Genomic DNA, 17,590 nt, shown 5'->3' on the forward strand with positions numbered 1-17,590 from the left:
CAGGAAGTAGAATAGAGCGTTGATCTTTACTGTGGGTGCAGGCGGAGGGCTGACCTCGGGTGGTGGGCAGCATGTCGGACAGGCCCTGCCACGCCGTCACCATCTCCGGGTTCTTCTGGTCGGCGAAGTTCTTCCAGATCCGCAGCGCTCCGTCATCTGCAAACACAGCAGAGTGTGTGTGAGGTGTGTGTGTGAGGAGTGTGTGTGAGGTGTGTGTGAGGTGTGTGTGTGAGGTGTGTGTGTGTGTGTGTGAGCAGGAGGTTTGATGAAAATAAATAAAACCTTGAACTCCACCGTAAACACAACTTTTAAGAGAAAAACGGAGATCTTCAGAGGAAGCAAAGCCGGGAGCATAAACCACGAGGAAGTCGTTACCGCCTATAAAAGTGATTCACGTCTCGCCTTTTCTTTCCTTCTGTGTCTTTAATGTCCCGCCGCTGGAATCCTTCGCAGCACGGCGGGCGAATGAGTGCACACTGACGCGGTGGAATCTGGATTTATGAATCCCCGAGCAAACTGAATAAACGCTCTGACGTCGGCTCGTCCTTCCCGTCGGTGTCTAACCAACAAACGAGCCTTTTCTGTGTCTGTGCTTCCAAACCTGTGGCGGTGAGCAGCAGCGAGCAGTCGTGTCCGTTCAGGTACTCCATGGAGGTGATGCGGGTGTAGCGGGGGTTGCCGTTGTAGAAGTAGTCCAGCCGCTCGCCCTTCTCCCAGTCCCAGAAGCTGCAACACACAATCAGACAGAATGAAGCCGAACCGTTCGCACCACCTCTCCCTGCACGACGAGTTCACGACGTTCAGACGCTCACCAGATGCTGTCCTTGTCGGCCACGGCGATGCAGGTGTTGAACGGGTGGAACTTGACGACGGACGGCACTCCGGGGTTTCGGTTGATGAAGATCTGGTCGTCCAGACGGGAGACACCTGAAGGAGGAAAACCCAGAGTGAGAAGAACGCTTTGATATAAAGTCCAGAACCTCTACGGGAACAGAACGACCAGGACGAGGAGGAGAGACTCAGACATGTCTTCTGACACAGAACGACAAAAATCATAAAAAACTTTTAAAAAAGAAGTTGAATTTCTTTGATTACATATTTTACAAAAATTGAAAAAACTTGGACTCAACATTTTCCAGGTGCCTCCAGATGTTACCAATGGAGACTCTACACACTGTAGATATTTAACTGTTTGTACTTTTTAAATTAGTTCCACACTCGTCTCCGCTCTGTGTTAGCAGCCTGCAGTTCAACTGAAAAGTCACTGATTTTTTGTCAGGCGACTGTTAATCGCAGCAGAGTCAGTCATGGCTTCCCGGTTTTGCTGAATTATGCCGAATTTTTATTTTTTTGTAGAATATTTTTCAAGCAAACTGTTTATTTGAGGGGAATGTTAATCGTACCAGTCAGTCGTGGCTTCATGGCAATAAGTGTAGAATTTTCTGTAATTTTCTTTCTTTCTTTCTTTTTTTTTAACAGAATCTGATGTTTCCAAACTGTTTATTTGTGGATTTTTATTTTTTATTTTTTTTAAAGCGAGACGTCTCCTCTGAGCTCTGTATAAATGCAGCCTGCAGCTCAACCCAATTCAGACCAAAAGTAACAGAATTTTTGCCACACGTCTGTTAATTGCTGTTGAATCATTAACAGCTTCACAGTTGCACCAAGGAGTGAAGAATTTTTTTATTTTTTATTTTTACAGAATATGGTTTATGTTTAGCAAACTTTTGAATGAGACACAGAATAAGGTGAGGAAAAAAAAAAAACGAAATTAGATCTTTAAAAATTATTTCACAAAAAAACAAAAACAAACTAGAATCAACATGTACAACGTTTCTCAAAGTGCCCTCAGGTGTTGCCAACACTAGAATAAAAGGCGACTCTATATCTCTATAGATAACTGGTTTCCATGAACACTGCCTGCAGTTCAGCGAGACGTCTCAGACGGTTGGTCATGTGACCGTTGGGCTACTTTGGGCTTCACAGCTGCAAACAGGCTGCAGAACATTTAGCTTCGTACGGAACACGTTTAGTGCTAGCGGCTAATTTTTGGTTATGGAGCGATTTTGACGAATTTTGACGATGCTCAGATTTACATTAGACGAGTAGTTCAAGGACCGTTGGAAAGCCGAATGTCTGGCACGTTGTTTAGTCGTTCTGGTGATTCCTTTAAAGACGACGGCCCTTTTCAAACCCACCGACGGGTTCTGGGGTTCAGAGGTGGTACCTTTCACTCATCTTTGTTAGTTTCTCTTTAATCGCTGGTTCTGTGATGGTGCTTGTAGGGGTTCTGTCGGTGATCTGGTTCTGAACTCTTAAAAATGGGTTTACTGAAGGGGAATAAAACAGATCCAGAAACCGGATTAGATCTAGAGCCGGGTTTGGATTGGGTAGGTTTATATCTGGATCGGGGTGAATGAATCCAATGTAGGTCTGAAAAACCAACACGAAACCCAGATGGATCCACCTGAACCTGGACAGAAAATGTGGGATTTTCAAACCTGGATCTGGATCAAAGTTTCTGCTGCTTGTCAGATGTACAGATAATGAGGAACTGCTCTCCTTCCTCCATCTTCATCTAAACCCTGAGGATCTGCTCTTCCAGGTTCTAGTTTGTGACCCGTTCTGCTCAGACTCGGGTTCTGTGGTATCGACACCAGGGTGAAGTGTTTGTTTGATTTGAGTCGTTCTCGTTGCAGCGGAGAGCCGACGCACTTCATTTTGTTCTCATGTGGTTGAGTTAGCATTCTGATGTTATTTATGACTGTGGGACCTTCGGGTTAGTTGGTTTTTTAACTTCTTGACCTGCCAGTAAATAGAATCACGTCTTTGCCGACGTCCTTCCTTCTACGCTGCTCCCTTCCCCCCTTCAACCGACCAATAGAAACCAGCAGCATCACAACCTGGAACAGAAAACCACCTGAGAGCCACGATTACTGCGACACATGCGGTTATTTAACTGGACTCGCAGCTGCCGGCGTGTTCAGGAATACCAACGACACCGTGGGCCTCGGGGCTCACCAGATCGGTTAATACGCCAAAGTCAGACCGCCTGAGGGCATTATTCAGGGCTGCAGGGCCCGAGCCTGGAAATGGAGATTTTTATAAACTGGCTATAAACTGGCGAGGCAATTTTCTGAAACAGCTGGGCACCGTAGTCTTTAGCAAACATCCATCAAACTACAGATTGAACTAGATTAAAGTGTCCCTGGTGGATGAATACGCTCTCCAGTTGCAGGACGATATATGTGGAAATGCATCGAGTTGCCTGTTAAAAAAAAAACATTTTGTGTCATGGACCTTTAATTTTACAATTTTATTCCACGTTTCAGTTTCACACGAGCTTTAGTTTTCTTGGTTCAGCTATTCTTCAGTTGGTCTTTGTGTCCATTTGTCTGTCTAGGTGGAGCCACGATGCAGACATGTAGTCATCTTTAGAAACTCTTGTGTGCTTTGTCTCATCAGCCACTAGTTTTTGGTACATCTACAGGCACTGATGGTGCATCTATGAATGTCTCCGTGAAGATTCTCAGTCATCCAGGTCATGGTTATTCTCATAGATTAATCATCATTCCATGTGCCAAGTTTTATGCATCTGCCAATTTGTTTTTTTAGTCCTAAAATCTGCAGGAAGAAGACTCAGTCAGTCGAGTCAGTTTAGGAAGACTGAAGTTCTGATTAGCGGTACTACGGCTCCTTCTACACCTCGTGGTTACTTTGTGATCCAGCGTACGATCGTTTTCAAAAACCAGAATAAGTAAAAAATCCAGATTGCAAAAGTAAAAGACTTGAGGCGAGTAAAGGAATAAACCATATTAGTCAGTGGGCAGCAGGAGATCTGAGGCGGAGTCCCTCAAGGTTCAATTCTAGGACCTCTAACGGTTGGTCAATAAAATAATGAATTTCCTTCCCGCTGAGCAGTTTCAAGTTGATTAGACATGATTAGACATGATTAGACATGATTAGACATGATTGGACATGATTGGACGGCTGGATTCAGCTTCATCGCATTGATTTTCTACTTTGGGGTCTGAATTTTTTCAATGCGGTTTTGCTAAATTATTTGTTTTTGATTGTTGATGAACAGAAACGCTCCACTGTTCAACTTAAAAAAAATGCAAATATTAAGAGTTAGTGAGTCGAATACCAGCTCAGTGATTCAGCGTAGCAGAAACCAGAACATGCCGGAGAAAGTAAAAATATCCAGATTGGAAAAGCAAAGACTTGAGGCGAGTAAAGGAATAAAACATATGAGTCAGTGGGCAGCAGGAGATCCGAGGTGTGTAAATAATGTCCAGTTGTGCACCTCCACGAGCAACCGCACAAACACGCTGATGCAACTGCTGTACCGCGCGTTGTCATGGCAACAACACATGCCGGCTCACCGGGCCTGTCCCTGGCGACGTGAACTCGCTCTCGAGACCAAAATAATGAGATGTAGAAGAATGAGTAAAAAAAAAATAAGTGTATCACAGATGGAAGTAGTTGTAGGGAAGAGAGGCCGAGGACTTTGGGTAAAAGCCGGGAGAGATCATCGGCTTTTTGCTTCTGCCAGCCGAGTCGATAAGGAGCTCCTGTTAAATCTGAAACTACACTGTGCACCAGTGAGAGACGAGAAACTCCAGTCGGATCAGGCTCACGGGCTAAAATACCACTTTTTCTACTGTTTCTATCTTTGCTGCCTCCTCTCTCTCTCTGGGCAGACTGAGGGCAGCCCTACGACTTCTCTCTTTCAGAAAACTGTGAGGGAAATTCAATGATTTGCCGGGGAGCTTGAAAAAAAAAAAAACAGAAGATGAGAGGGGTGAGACATGTGCGTGAGCAAACCTCAGCTCTGACGCCATTCGCCTTGTGACTCGGTGCGAGTGTCGGGTCGTGGATGTGTGAAGGGGGGCTGCCGCTGACGTCGGGGGTGTTAGCGATTCTGTTTGAGGAAGGGCTAACGGCGCCGTGGGAGTCTGCAGGATGCTTCCTCCGGCTCTTTAATGTGCGATTCTGTGTGTGTCTGTGTTTGTTGGGGGTGGGTGGGGGGAGTCCTGTGAGTCACAGAGCAGGAAGTTTCCAGCTGTGGATCGGCTTCAATCCATCTTCTCATCGCTGGGAAACATGTGCACACTCGCTCGGTGTAATCCTGGCATGTGTCTCGGTCGGTTTCTCTGGATTTCACCCCAGATTCTGTTCCCTAAACATTAAATTAAACATGACTCTGGCTGATTCTCGGGGCTCCTGAGATCTGACCACAGATGTCAGAAAGGACTGGTGGAAAATGAATATGATCATCTAAGACACGGGAGTGATTTGTCCTTGAGGAGTCGTATAATCAAGTAGATGCGGAGTCCCTCAAGGTTCAATTCTAGGACCTCTAACTATCTAAATTTGCTTCCTGCTGAGCAGTATTTCAGCTGATTAGACATCAAACAGGTACATCAATATTGAATTAGTTCAATAGTGAAAGTTCAGTAGACGTCTAGATCACATGTTGATGTTTCAATGTCATTTCAATGTTTAAATATATACGCGACTGGAACAAAAACAGGTCCAAAGGTTCAGTCGAGGTTCAGTTAGTTCAATAATTGAAATGTGTTTTTCATACTTTCCATATTCACATTGTACTTTTATATTAAAGAGATTTTGATTTCTTGAATTAACTGACTTTAATAACTGGGATTTTGATTCATGCTGTAATTGTAACAGATTTTTCTTTTTGTCTGTATTTCAGCCTCATTCTGCTCCAAAAACATTAAATTAAACATGATTCTGGCTGATTCTCGGGGCTCCTGAGATCTGACCACAGATGTCAGAAAGGACCGGTGGAAAATGAATATGATCATCAAAGACACGGGAGTGATTTGTCCTTGAGGAGTTGTATATTGAAGTAGAGGTGGAGTCCCTCAAGGTTCAGTTCTAGGACCTCTAACGGTTGGTGAATAAAATGATTAATTTGCTTCCTGCTGAGCAGTTTTCAGTTGATTAGACATCAAACAGGTACATAAATGTTGAATTAGTTCAAAAGTGAAAGTTCAGTAGACGTCTAGATCACATGTTGATGTTGTTTTGATGTCATTTCAATGTTTAAATATGCGAAAAACGTCCAGAAGTTTACTTGAGGTTCAGTTCATAAAGTATTCAAATGTGTTTTATTTTTATACTTTTCATACAAAGATTGTTCTTATACATCAAAGATATTTTTATTTTTTCAATTAAATGACTTCAATAAGTTTGGGATTTTGATGTATGTTGTAGTTGTACCAGACTTTTCTGTATTTCAGCCTCCTCCTGCCCTTATTAAGGCTCCATTAACATTCAAATAAACACACAACTGCTTGTATCATGTAAGGCCAAAGCGATTAAAACCTGGGATGACATTCAGTTCATTAATTTAGCTTAATTTCTGTGCAAATGAATTCTTTATGTAAAGCGAAGTCCAGAGTTTCTTCTACCTGTGAAATGGGAACTACTTAGATAAACAAGAAGACTCAAGTCAACACATTTGTAAAAGTTTGTTTCTTCGTAGCCGTGCATGATGCTAACCTCTCTGCGTGATGCTCCGACTCTGCCGTCTCACGCGAGCGTTCCTCAGAAACCTCCACTGCCGCTCCATCCTCACCTGGCTCTCCAGGTCGTGCTCCTCCGGGATCTGAGACGACAAAGAAAACAGAAACACAACTCGTCACTTCGTTCGGAACATTTCTGAAACGTCGGGAGTGCGTCCGTCTGTTCTGCCTCGACTCCGCTGGAAATCTGTCACACTTCTGCTCGATTTAAATTTCAAAGTCGAGCTCAGAATTAAAATTCCGTCTTGATCATTTCTTTTTATTTTTTAGCATTCAGTGACCGCTGCACCAGATAATGGCTCCGAGTTCCCTCCTTTATGAGAAGAACCAGAACTCTTCTCGGGATAATTGGTGTTTATCAGCGAGTCTCGACAGACCGGCGGGCTTCTGTCGGGTTCTGAGCGACGGGAGGAAAACAAAAAAGCAACGACTTGAGAGGAAGCAGGTTTCTGGTAAACAAACACACGCTGAGTTTCTCACTTTTGTTTGTGGTCTGATTAAAGTTCGTTTCCCTCAGAGCGTTTGTACGACTGGTCTGATGAACATTTTGTAACCTGGACTGTTCACATAATGGAGTCATCACAAGAAAAGACTTTAAACTGCACAGATTGAGTTTTATTGGTTTCAACTTGACCCTGTTGTCGTGTTCATCGAGCCTCTAATCACGATTTATTCTGAATTTATACAGACTTTACTCCACATTGAGCTCACTTTGCTTGATGTTCGTGTGTGATTTTGAACATAACTCAGCTCTACGGCTCTTTTTCAAACCTTTAAATGATTTAAAAAAAAAAGATTTTCTACTTTGCTAACTTTAAAATCACAAACGTCTCATTTAAAAAGCAGCCTGTGGGTTTGAACGGTTTGTTATCAGAGGAAGAATCTGTAAAAAACAAGGAAGTGAACAGTCTGTGAACTAATCATCTGCGCTGGTAATTAAATCTAAGCTTGAACTTGCAATAAATCATCATAATTAATTTAGTTTTTTTTTTCTTATCTAACAAATTGCCAAAAAAATAAACAATTTACTTCAACCAGATTCTGCAAAAAAATGAAAAAAAATAATCAACATTTTTTTGTTGCAACCAGAAATCAAGTAAATTATTAAAACATCTAGTTTATGGAGCCACCTGTTTTATTTTATTTTTTCTGGAGTTGGTAACACCTTTGTGCTCTTGGACAAATGCTGTGATTCCAGTTTTTTTTTTTTTTTTTTTTTAATTTTTGTAAAAATAAATATTCAAAGAAATTCAACTTCTGAGACTTCAAATCATCCATAGAGATAAAAACACAAATATCTATGGAGATATATACGTTTTTTTTCTAGTACTGGAAACAGAAAAATGTCGTACATGTTGATTCTAGTTGTTTTTTGGGGGAAACAACTATAAAACATTAATTTAGTTTTTTCATTTTCAACCATTTATTGTATTTTTTGCACAGAAGACATTCTGAAGTTCTGTCTCCTTCTAGTCACGGTTCTGCTGTTTCCATAAAGCTGCAGGACTCGAGTCCTAAACCTGCAGCACATTTCTAAATATACCAAACTATTCCTTTAAGACTCGGACACTTTGCACCTCCACTAGCAGCTTCTTCTCCTTCTTCTTTTTTTAAAAAAACTTTCCTCATCGCCGCGTCCTCTCAGGTTGCTTCTGCGGGAGATAATGAGTCGAGGTATCAGGTTCACTTTACGTAACGGCATCTCATCGCAGCGGGCGCGCACAGGGACGATATTAACTTTATTAAGTCTTACGTAACCGCGCAGAACTCATTCCTGCAGAAGGACTCTGTTAAATATGCAGAGCGTCGCGTGAAGCAGACGTTTTCTTTTCTGCCGAATATATTAGAGTCATAAATTAAAAATTGTGAATAAACACCAGAGTGTAAACGTTAGCGCCGGCTGATGCAGCTGCTCGGCGCCGCGTGGCCTCGCTACTACCGCCAGTCGTCAGTACTCCTGCAACGCCGTCGCTCAGCACGCTCTTTAACACCTCCGAGCAGGTAGATGGGCGTGTAGGCGCTTCACACGGCGACGTCTCCGGGGGTTTTTGGCGCCTGACCGAGCCTGAAAGGAGGCAGGTTCAGCAAACAGAGGAGAGAGTGTGTGCGCCAAGGTAAGAGGCAGCTGATGGTGTCGCTGGAGTCCTGCACTGTGTCAGCTGCTAATGCAACGTATAATGAGGCCCTGAGGTGAGAGATGTGTGCGAGGCTCCTGCAGAGCTCTGCACGCTGTGGATGTGCCGCAAATCTACAGCAGCCACAAGCATGTGGACGCTGCATTACAGGGGAGCGTCTTCTGCTTGCATATTGTCACATTCCCCCGAGAACAGTCTGTCGTTTGTGTTCTGCTGGGTTTAGAACTCACCACAAAGTCTCACGTTCTGGTGGAAAATACTAAACATCCCATTCGTGTCCTCGGATTGAAAAGCAGCTCGTCTTTAGAAGAAGAAAAACCACCCAGAGCGCTTCATTTGTCACAGATGGAAACTGAACAGAATCGTGTGTGATGCGCCGTCTGGTCGGCAAACAAACCAACCGAAGCTCCAAGTCGGTCCATTAAACTAAAAATACAGCGTTTTAACCACGTAAACCATGAAATGAACATCAGAAAATTCTAATTTAGTTATTAAACCTTCTGACAAACAAGGTCTATTCACATATATGAGTTTTAATTTGTATTATTTTTTGGTGCATGAGTCGCTGATCTGTGGTGGTTATCGGCCTTTCATTGAAAGTCCACGGGCCGCCATTTCCACGCCGCCAGACTTTTGACGAGTGTTTTAATGACTTTAAATCAATTTCAGGTGTGTACGATGTTCCCCCTAGGAGGAGAGAGATTTTGAAAATGGCCCAAAAATGAGCAAAAATGGGTCATAATGCTCGCCATTTTTCCAATATGGTGGATTGGCTGTTGGGTTTAGGGCTTGGTGCTAATTGACTTTTTTGTGCGTCCCGACCTGCTATATATGCCCACCAAATTTCGTAGCTGTAGATGAAACGGCCTTCCAACGGGACTCTGACGAATGGTGGAAACACAGCGAAAATGCGGAAAATGGCGTTTCATTGAAATTGCTTGGGCCGCCATTTCCATGCCATCAGACTTTTGAGGAGCGTTTTAATATCTGTTAATGACCACATCTGGTTGTAGGTGCTGGCCAAATTTCAGGGGTGTACGATGTTTCCTCAAGGAAGAGATAGATTTTGAAAAAGGTTTGAAAAAGGCCAAAAAATAAGCGCAAATTGCCAAAATTCTCGCCATCTTTTTTCAAAATGGTGGACTTCCTGTTGGTTGTAGGACTTGGCGCTGGCTGGATGGCTTTTTGTGCATGCCGACCTGCTACACATGCCCACCAAACAGCTGTAGGTGAAACGGCCTTCCGACAGGAGTCTGTTGAATGGCAGTAAGCACCACGTCCGGTTGTAGGTGCTGGCCAGTTTTCAGGTGTGTACGGTGTTTCCTCAAGGAGGAGATAGATTTTGAAAACGACCAAAAATAAGTGAAATGAAGGACTTCCTGTTGGGTTTATGGAAAAGCGTTAGTTTTTGTTTGTCTCGACCTGCTACATGTGGCCAGTTTGCCATTGACACGTCCAGTTCCTTTAAAATGACCTGCGTGGTGACTTGTGGAGTTTCTGAGCATGTGTAGGGCCTCAAAATCGTTTCCTGGGAACAAGAAGGTAGAGTTCCCAGAGGGTCCTTGGCCTGTTAGTGCTCGGACTGTAATGATGTGAACACGGACGTCCACGTATGTGAACCGAACATGTTAAATACAAACTCCATCAGTCTTCGGCGTCCTTGCAGCTCCTCGACTTGCCGCCGTGGACGGGCCGAGGCGAGCGTCTCGGTGCTGCTGACGCGGTGATATGATAACCCGACTCGCAACACGCGCTCGCTTTGTGATGGAGTCGAGTTTTATGGCAGCACTCAAAATCTTGCCGACGCAGCGTTCCGACTCGCTTCCCTCTCGTCGTTTCATCACCTCGCGCTGCCACTTCTGGCTCCGTCTTCCCTTCATGCCGACTTCGCTTTCACCGCCTGTGTTCCTCGCCTCCTCCCACGTCTGCTCCTCAAATGTTTTGCTTTCAAACGCTTCTCTCCGTCTCGCGTAAATATTTCATTTCATTAAAATCTCTTCTCCTCTGTTTGACCCCCCTCCAACGTTTCCCTCCTCCTTTGTTTTAAAGAAGACAAATGTGCTGACGCCGGGCGTTGACACAGACGGACGCTCGACTTAACATCGAGGAATTTAGGCAGCGACCACCGTGCACGGCCTCCGTTAATCTCAGATTCCACTCAGGAGGTTTTACAGACGCCCTGTGGAAGCAGCGGGTCTTCTTCTCTCCCCGTCACCTGCTGGGCTCCATAAAATAAACTCTACGACGTGGGCCGTATATTCAACATCTACACTCTTTGTTCAAACATAGTTCAGTGTGAATAAACCTCAGCAGCAGCAGCAGCAGCTCGACTTCACCTAAAAACACCTCGGCGCCAGTTAGGGGATGCGTTACCGTGGCAACCCATCATCATCGACGCCGGTACCAGCTCACCTGATGTTGGACACGAGTTGTTGTTTACTATGTGTGCTACTGCTGCACTGCATCGTGGGATATTTATGCTCTAGTCATGTATTCTGCCTGCATGTTGTCATTTTCTACAGCAGCTTGCGTTCTATGAAGGTTCTGGACGTCCTACAAAGTCTTTAACGGTAGTTTAACAGATTAAATATCGGAGCTAACAAACAACAACTACAGTCGTGACTCGATGACCCGACACTAAATGTAAAACCTTCTGTTATGTCGGATATCAAGGCTGTCGGATCGTCAAGACGGAGGTCCAGATACGAGGAGGGCTTGATGCTGGAAGGATCATTAGTTGTTCATTATTGTTCATAGTTGTTATAATAACTAGTAGGGCTGGTCCCAACAGAACTTTCTGCTCTCTGGATATTCAGGCCCAGTTAATGATGAATATCAGAACATTCGGCGGGTCGGGGGACACTTCCACCCCGGGGCAGCACTCTGACGGGGTGGAAGTGTCCAGAACACACAGGCAGTACTTGGCTGCTGATGCTAGTTTAGTTAGCGCTCACACTTCTGTTTCCTCCATCGGTGGCGGCGGGGGAGTGGCAGATACGCTCCACCGTTACCATCCATGTTTACTTCCATAAACACTGAGCACGCTCGCTGCGTGTGACGTCGTCGTGTCCTCTTGTGCGCATGCGGGACACTTTTGGCTCGTATGAAGTTCACACAGCAGATCACATACAAGTCGCATTGAAGTGGAAACGTGAAGGAAGTCACAAAGAAATCCTCATTGAGCATCAAGTCCTGCAGTGTGAACGTAGCCAATCTGTGGGATTGTTCAGTCAGATAATACGCCGTCATCCTGATTGGTGACATTAAATGTCATGTCGGAGTCACAATCCAAGGCTGTCGCTATGTTAAGACTGTTTTTATGGGTTCTGTTGGTTTTTCCTAAAAACCTGTCGGATAGCAGGTTCTGGATTGTTAAGGGTCGATTATGGAGTCACGACTTTAATGTGCAACAACAATTGATCTGAATCCACACTGAGCAAAAACATGCTAATTAATTAGAAATCTTCTGCATGTTTCCCAAAATATCCAAAGCACAGACGGTTAACAAAGAAAGAATAAATAAAGAATAATATTAACCAGACAGAAATGTGAGCAAAAAACATCCTGGAACTTAATTATGAAATAAACATTTTCTTTTGTCAGATGTGGCTGCTGTAGGGGCCAAAAAATGCAACTTGTTTACGAAAAATATGATGAATTCAGTGTCAGACAAACAAAATATGCATTTCAAAGGGTGATAATTTTATAGGACCCCACACACGAAAAACCAAAATGAGTTAAAACCCAAAAACAATTATATATTTAGTTTGTTAAATACGGCATGAACTGTCATGTAAAGCTCATTTTTGTAATGTTTCTCTGCTGCTGTAGAGATTTTGAAAATAGATAAAAAACAACAACCAGAGGACATCACTGAACATTTGCTGCAAAAACAAACAATGTGGTCTCAACTGTAATATTTTAATTAGTCGCATAAATCCGTCACATTAATCTCATATGTTCTGTTTGTATAAATAACTCCGCCGTGCTGAAAACTGCTGCAAACTTCCTGATGGACTTGTGAGACGGATCCACAGAAATACGTCCAAACCTGAAAACTACCTGTCGTGTCGGTGCTTCTTTGTTGCCTAGCGACCGCCTCAAGCCGCTGCTATAGAGCCGAATCGCTTTAACGGCAGAATAATGTATAAAAAAAATGTTGTTAAATGATTGAACGTGAAAAGATGGATCGGCTCTTTTTCCAGCATCAATAAATGAATGTGGTTCATTAATTGTGCTGCTTCTCCTTTCAGACCTCGCGGCTCGTTGTTGGACGTGAATAAAAGTGAAAACGGCTTCACATGGAGGAGGAGGAGGAGGAGGGAGGCTGAAGCAGAAAGGACGACACCGACCTTCATGACGGGCTGAGCGAAGTACTTGGCGCTCCAGTCGCAGAGGCCCGTCTGCAGCGCGGCGCTGATGTAGTTCCTGTGAGCGCCGGGCTCGTCGCCGTCCTCGGCCGCCTGAAAGACGAACAAACACACCGTCAGACACACATGGACTGGATCCTAGACCACCACCGATGGTCCAGACATGGACTGGATCCTAGACCACCACCGATGGTTCAGACATGGACTGGATCCTAGACCACCACCGATGGTTCAGACATGGACTGGATCCTAGACCACCACCGATGGTTCAGACATGGACTGGATCCTAGACCACCACCGATGGTCCAGCACAGAACCCAGAGAGCTAAAGCAGCTTCCTAAACATGTTGGTCCAAACCCAGATCCAGCCGTCCTCTGATCTATTCACCTCCGTCCACTAAAGAAAACCAAAACTAACCACTCACTCAACTAGAAACTGAACAAAGTAACGAGGTCTGGATAACGTCTTTACAACGTTTTATGGATGTTGCATTGAGAACATCCATCCATTGTAGAAATGTGTTACAGAGGAACGTTCTAATATGTGTTCCCTCAACACAAAGTGCAGGGAAGAACGTTCTTCCTTTGTTATCGTGGAACACTGTGAGAATGTTCATAATGCGCTCTCTCAACAAACAGGCAAAATGTTCCACCTTTAATATATTAGCTCACAGAAATGTTATAAAACCGTTTGTGTAACAGAACATTTTTTCAACGCTGGTTTGAGAACGTTCTTCCTTCGTTATTGTGGAACACTGTGAGAACATTTTCCAGAAGAGCGTTCTAACATTCCCTCAACAAAGTCTAATAAAGACGTTTCTGTCATCGGAGGTGTCAAGATTATCCTGAAAACATTTTCTGAACGTTTCATCGAGAACAATCTTCCTTCGCGGAGCCATTTTATCGAACGTTCTACAAACGTTGTAGCTGAAGAACATCTTCAGGACATCTTTTCTGTTCATACACTGCAGCACAGAAACATTTTACGAGGTTGTTCTGTCTTCTAAAAACGTGGAGAACAGTTTTAGAACGTCGGTTTGAGAACGTTCCTCTTCAGTCGTCACGGAACATCATCTGCGTTCCTGATAACGTTCTCTAAACGCTCACATTAATACATTATATTAACGTTACAAGAACATTACTGGAAATGAAAACATTCCTTTCTGTGAATAAAATCTTGTGAGCAATGTTATTGAATGTTGTGGGAATGTTCTCTAAGGGTTACTGGATGTGTTTGCTGGTTCTCCTACCTGCTCCGGGCCCTTGTCGAACATCTTGCGGGTTCGGGGGAACTGGTGGGAGTGGGGCGCCTGTCCTCCCAGGGTCGGGGTGTACGGAGGCCGCGAGGCCGGCTGCTCTCTGGTGGGCGGTTTGGGAACGTCGTTGGTCAGGCTGGAGCTGCTGGTGCTGGGCATGGGAGGAGAACCGCTGCAGGAACAGAGGACCGAGTTCAGGGTGGAGCTCTAACCAACACTCGCTGTGAAAAGGTATGGCAGGATGTTCTGTTCTGAGCACGACGCTACGTGACGACAGCGACACTGACACTGGATAAAAACAATGAATGCAATAAAAACCCCGACATAAGACTTCCTGTTCAGATGGGAAAGTCTCACAGTGGCTCCTTATGAATAGAGATGAAACAAGTGCGTAAATTACTCACAGTCTGCCTCAAAGTTTGACTCTAGTCGTTGATTAAAGTCTCTGAAACTCATCTGTGTCTCAAACTTGGATATTATTGCATCATTTCCCCATAAAAACAATCCCTTTAGGCCTTAAACTGTAGCTTTAGACCCCCTAAGAATATGTAAACAAGTACAGCGGAGCTTTGAGTGAGGTCTGAGATAAAGCTAGATGATGATGATGATGCCACCACCATACCTGGACACACATGTGCAGCTGACAACAGTACTGTCGCTATGTCAGTGCAAGCTAACTACAAGCAAGTTATGTGTTTTTCAGTGTCTGTAAATCAATGAAAAAAGCATCTTCTGCCATGTTTTGGACATTCTGCCTTAAAGTTTTATGCTAGTCGTTGATTAAAGCCCCTAAAACTTGGATATTTACACATTTTTCCCCATAAAAACGATGCCTTTAGGCCTTAAAATATAACTTCAGACCCGCTAAGAATACGTAGATGAGCCCTGCCTCTATCTTCATCCACCCTCACTGCGTCTCCAGCATTCCAGCTCACCCTATTCTCTGTAAAATCTGACATAAAGTTAAACGGTGATGCCACCACCATACCTGATCATATCTATGCAGGTGACTGCAGCACCGTCGCTATGTGTTTTTCACTGTCTGCAGGCAGCAAATTACAGAAATTATTTGTAATAAAATGAGTAAACAAATAAAAATAAGCATCGTCTGCCGTGTTTCTCTGGGGCGGTGAGGCCACTTTCAACCCTCTGAACCGAAAACCTGCTGTTTGGTTGGAAAAAAATCACCAAAGAATAAATAGTTTAGTTTTTTAACTCTGCAGGAGTCCTTGAATTATTCATTTGTGATGAAAAAATGTGAACAAAACCTGACATCTCATTAAAATCCCTTTTTTCTGTACAACTTTTTAAAATGTCCCCAAAAACAACTTTTTGGCTTAAAGTAAATTCTGTAAAAAACCTAAAAAAATTCTGTAATCCTCGATGCAACTGAAAACGCAGGATGGACTCATGGATGAAAAATTCGGGAACTTTTCGGCCGAGGAAACAAATAATAAACGTAAATAGTAAAATATCCATCCTTTAAATACTGCTGACACTTGGACCAAATGTCCTACATGCTGATTCCAGGTTATTTTTCTTATTTCTGTAAAATAAATATTTAATTTCTCTCTACATCCAGTCCTGTTTGTTCTGTTTCCATCGAGCTGCAGGACTTTAAGTGAACAATGAGCCCACAGTGAGTTAAAAATGTGACGGGAAGAATAAAAAAAGAAGCCCAGAATAAAAAAAGAAGCCCAGAATAAAAAAAGAAGCCCAGAATAAAAAAAGAAGCCCAGAATAAAAAAAGAAGCCCAGAATCAACCTGGGGCTCAGAGGGTTAAGGTAGGAAAAAAAATAAACTCCTAATTATGCAATTTTAATTCACAGCGATGACTTTTTAGAGGTTTAATCAATGATTTAGGTTTGCTTTTATTCATGCGCCCATGATGCAATATTTAGCGAGACGGGCCGTTTAGCCACGACACACTTATCCTGCCAGACATGATGCATCTTTTGTTTGCTAGCGGGAAGGCTAAGTGGGCCGTACGCATGATGCATACGCTTTGGGGGGTTTTTACTGTAATGAGTTTTCCGTGTTGGTGTGCGCTACACATCCGTCCTCACCCGGCCTGGTGGATGTGCGTGCCCTTGCTGGTGGGGCTGGCCGGCGCCGACTGCGTGAGCGATCCCGAGTCCAGGATCCTCTGAGGTCTGGCGTTCATGGTCGCCTGAGGAGGAAGACAGTCATCGAGGTTAAAGCTGCATCCAATCCATTTCACAGACAAACTCTGCATTTAAAGAAAAAAAAAAGTTTTCCTGAATTTTCGAGAACTTCATCCCGTTAGTCGGAGCGGGTAACACAAGCTCTTCGTTGCTCGACGTCTAATGGTTGCTCACGGGGGAGGGGAAAACTTAATAAAGACAATAGAGGCGAAGCGTCACTGATGAATAGCTGCTGTTTGCTCGAGCCAGGTGGAGAGGAAAGTCTCCGCAGCGTAAATCCAGTTAGCACAAGCAAACACATTCTACGAGCCTCTGATTTGATTTCTATGCTAATTACAACGTTGCAGCGAGCGACGTTTGTTTGTGCGAGAAAAGTTTTCAATGCAAAGTTTACACACACACGAGCAATACAGACATCAGTTAGCGGTTAGCGCTTCATTAAAAGCCAATCGGAAGGGAAACAAATCAGGCGTAAAAGCAGCTCTAACTATTATAACGGGAAAATGGCTCCGTCGCTAATCGAAGCTCCTTTTCTGCTCAACGAGATCAATAAAAGATCAGGATTATTACAGGCTACCTCTGACTCAACATAAGGTGAATATACGAGATCAGCTTCATTCATCCCCAGAGGACAGTAAACAAAAGGTGAGAGGAATGAACACAATTACAGAAAGTCATTAAATAGGCATCGAATAAGAATAGTACAAAATGCAGTGTCCAAGAAAATAAGTTAATGGAAGCTAAATAACAAGAAACATAAACAAGCAGATGTGTTGCACTGGACGATGATGACGAGAAGCAGTGAGAGTGTTTGGAGACAACATACGAGTATCCAGACATTTAATCAGGCTAAAACAAAACCTACACCACAGCACATACAAAACAAACGTGCACAATTTCATTTTTTATCACCTCAAAATACCACAAAGATCTCATTATTTCGTGAGTTCATCAGACGTTGACGTGGTTGCAAAGATCAGAAAATGGATCTGAAGTGCTCTTCAGCCGTCTCAACAGAAACATAAAAACGAACGATTTTGCTAAAACTGAGCTGCAGAATTATTATCTGTTGGAATCCCAGCTTCAGAAACCTACAGTTTAATTCTAAC

At 43.6% G+C, this 17,590-nt stretch overlaps 1 protein-coding gene across 1 annotated transcript in view; it reads right to left on the minus strand.

Moving 5' to 3' along the window:
- The window catches only part of rptor (regulatory associated protein of MTOR, complex 1), a 202,978-nt gene that overhangs the window by 18,070 nt on the left and 167,318 nt on the right, over window positions 1-17,590 (minus strand). Inside the window, exons 19-25 of the mRNA XM_008295570.1 lie at window positions 16,383-16,486; window positions 14,310-14,487; window positions 13,042-13,152; window positions 6,532-6,637; window positions 813-927; window positions 602-726; window positions 55-156 (exon numbers count right to left, since the gene is read on the minus strand). Coding sequence (XP_008293792.1) covers window positions 55-156; window positions 602-726; window positions 813-927; window positions 6,532-6,637; window positions 13,042-13,152; window positions 14,310-14,487; window positions 16,383-16,486 — 841 coding nt within the window. The remainder of the gene's footprint in view (window positions 1-54; window positions 157-601; window positions 727-812; window positions 928-6,531; window positions 6,638-13,041; window positions 13,153-14,309; window positions 14,488-16,382; window positions 16,487-17,590) is intronic.

Source organism: Stegastes partitus, unplaced genomic scaffold (assembly GCF_000690725.1).
Source record: "Stegastes partitus isolate 25-593 unplaced genomic scaffold, Stegastes_partitus-1.0.2 Scaffold1059, whole genome shotgun sequence".
NCBI lineage: Eukaryota > Metazoa > Chordata > Actinopteri > Pomacentridae > Stegastes > Stegastes partitus.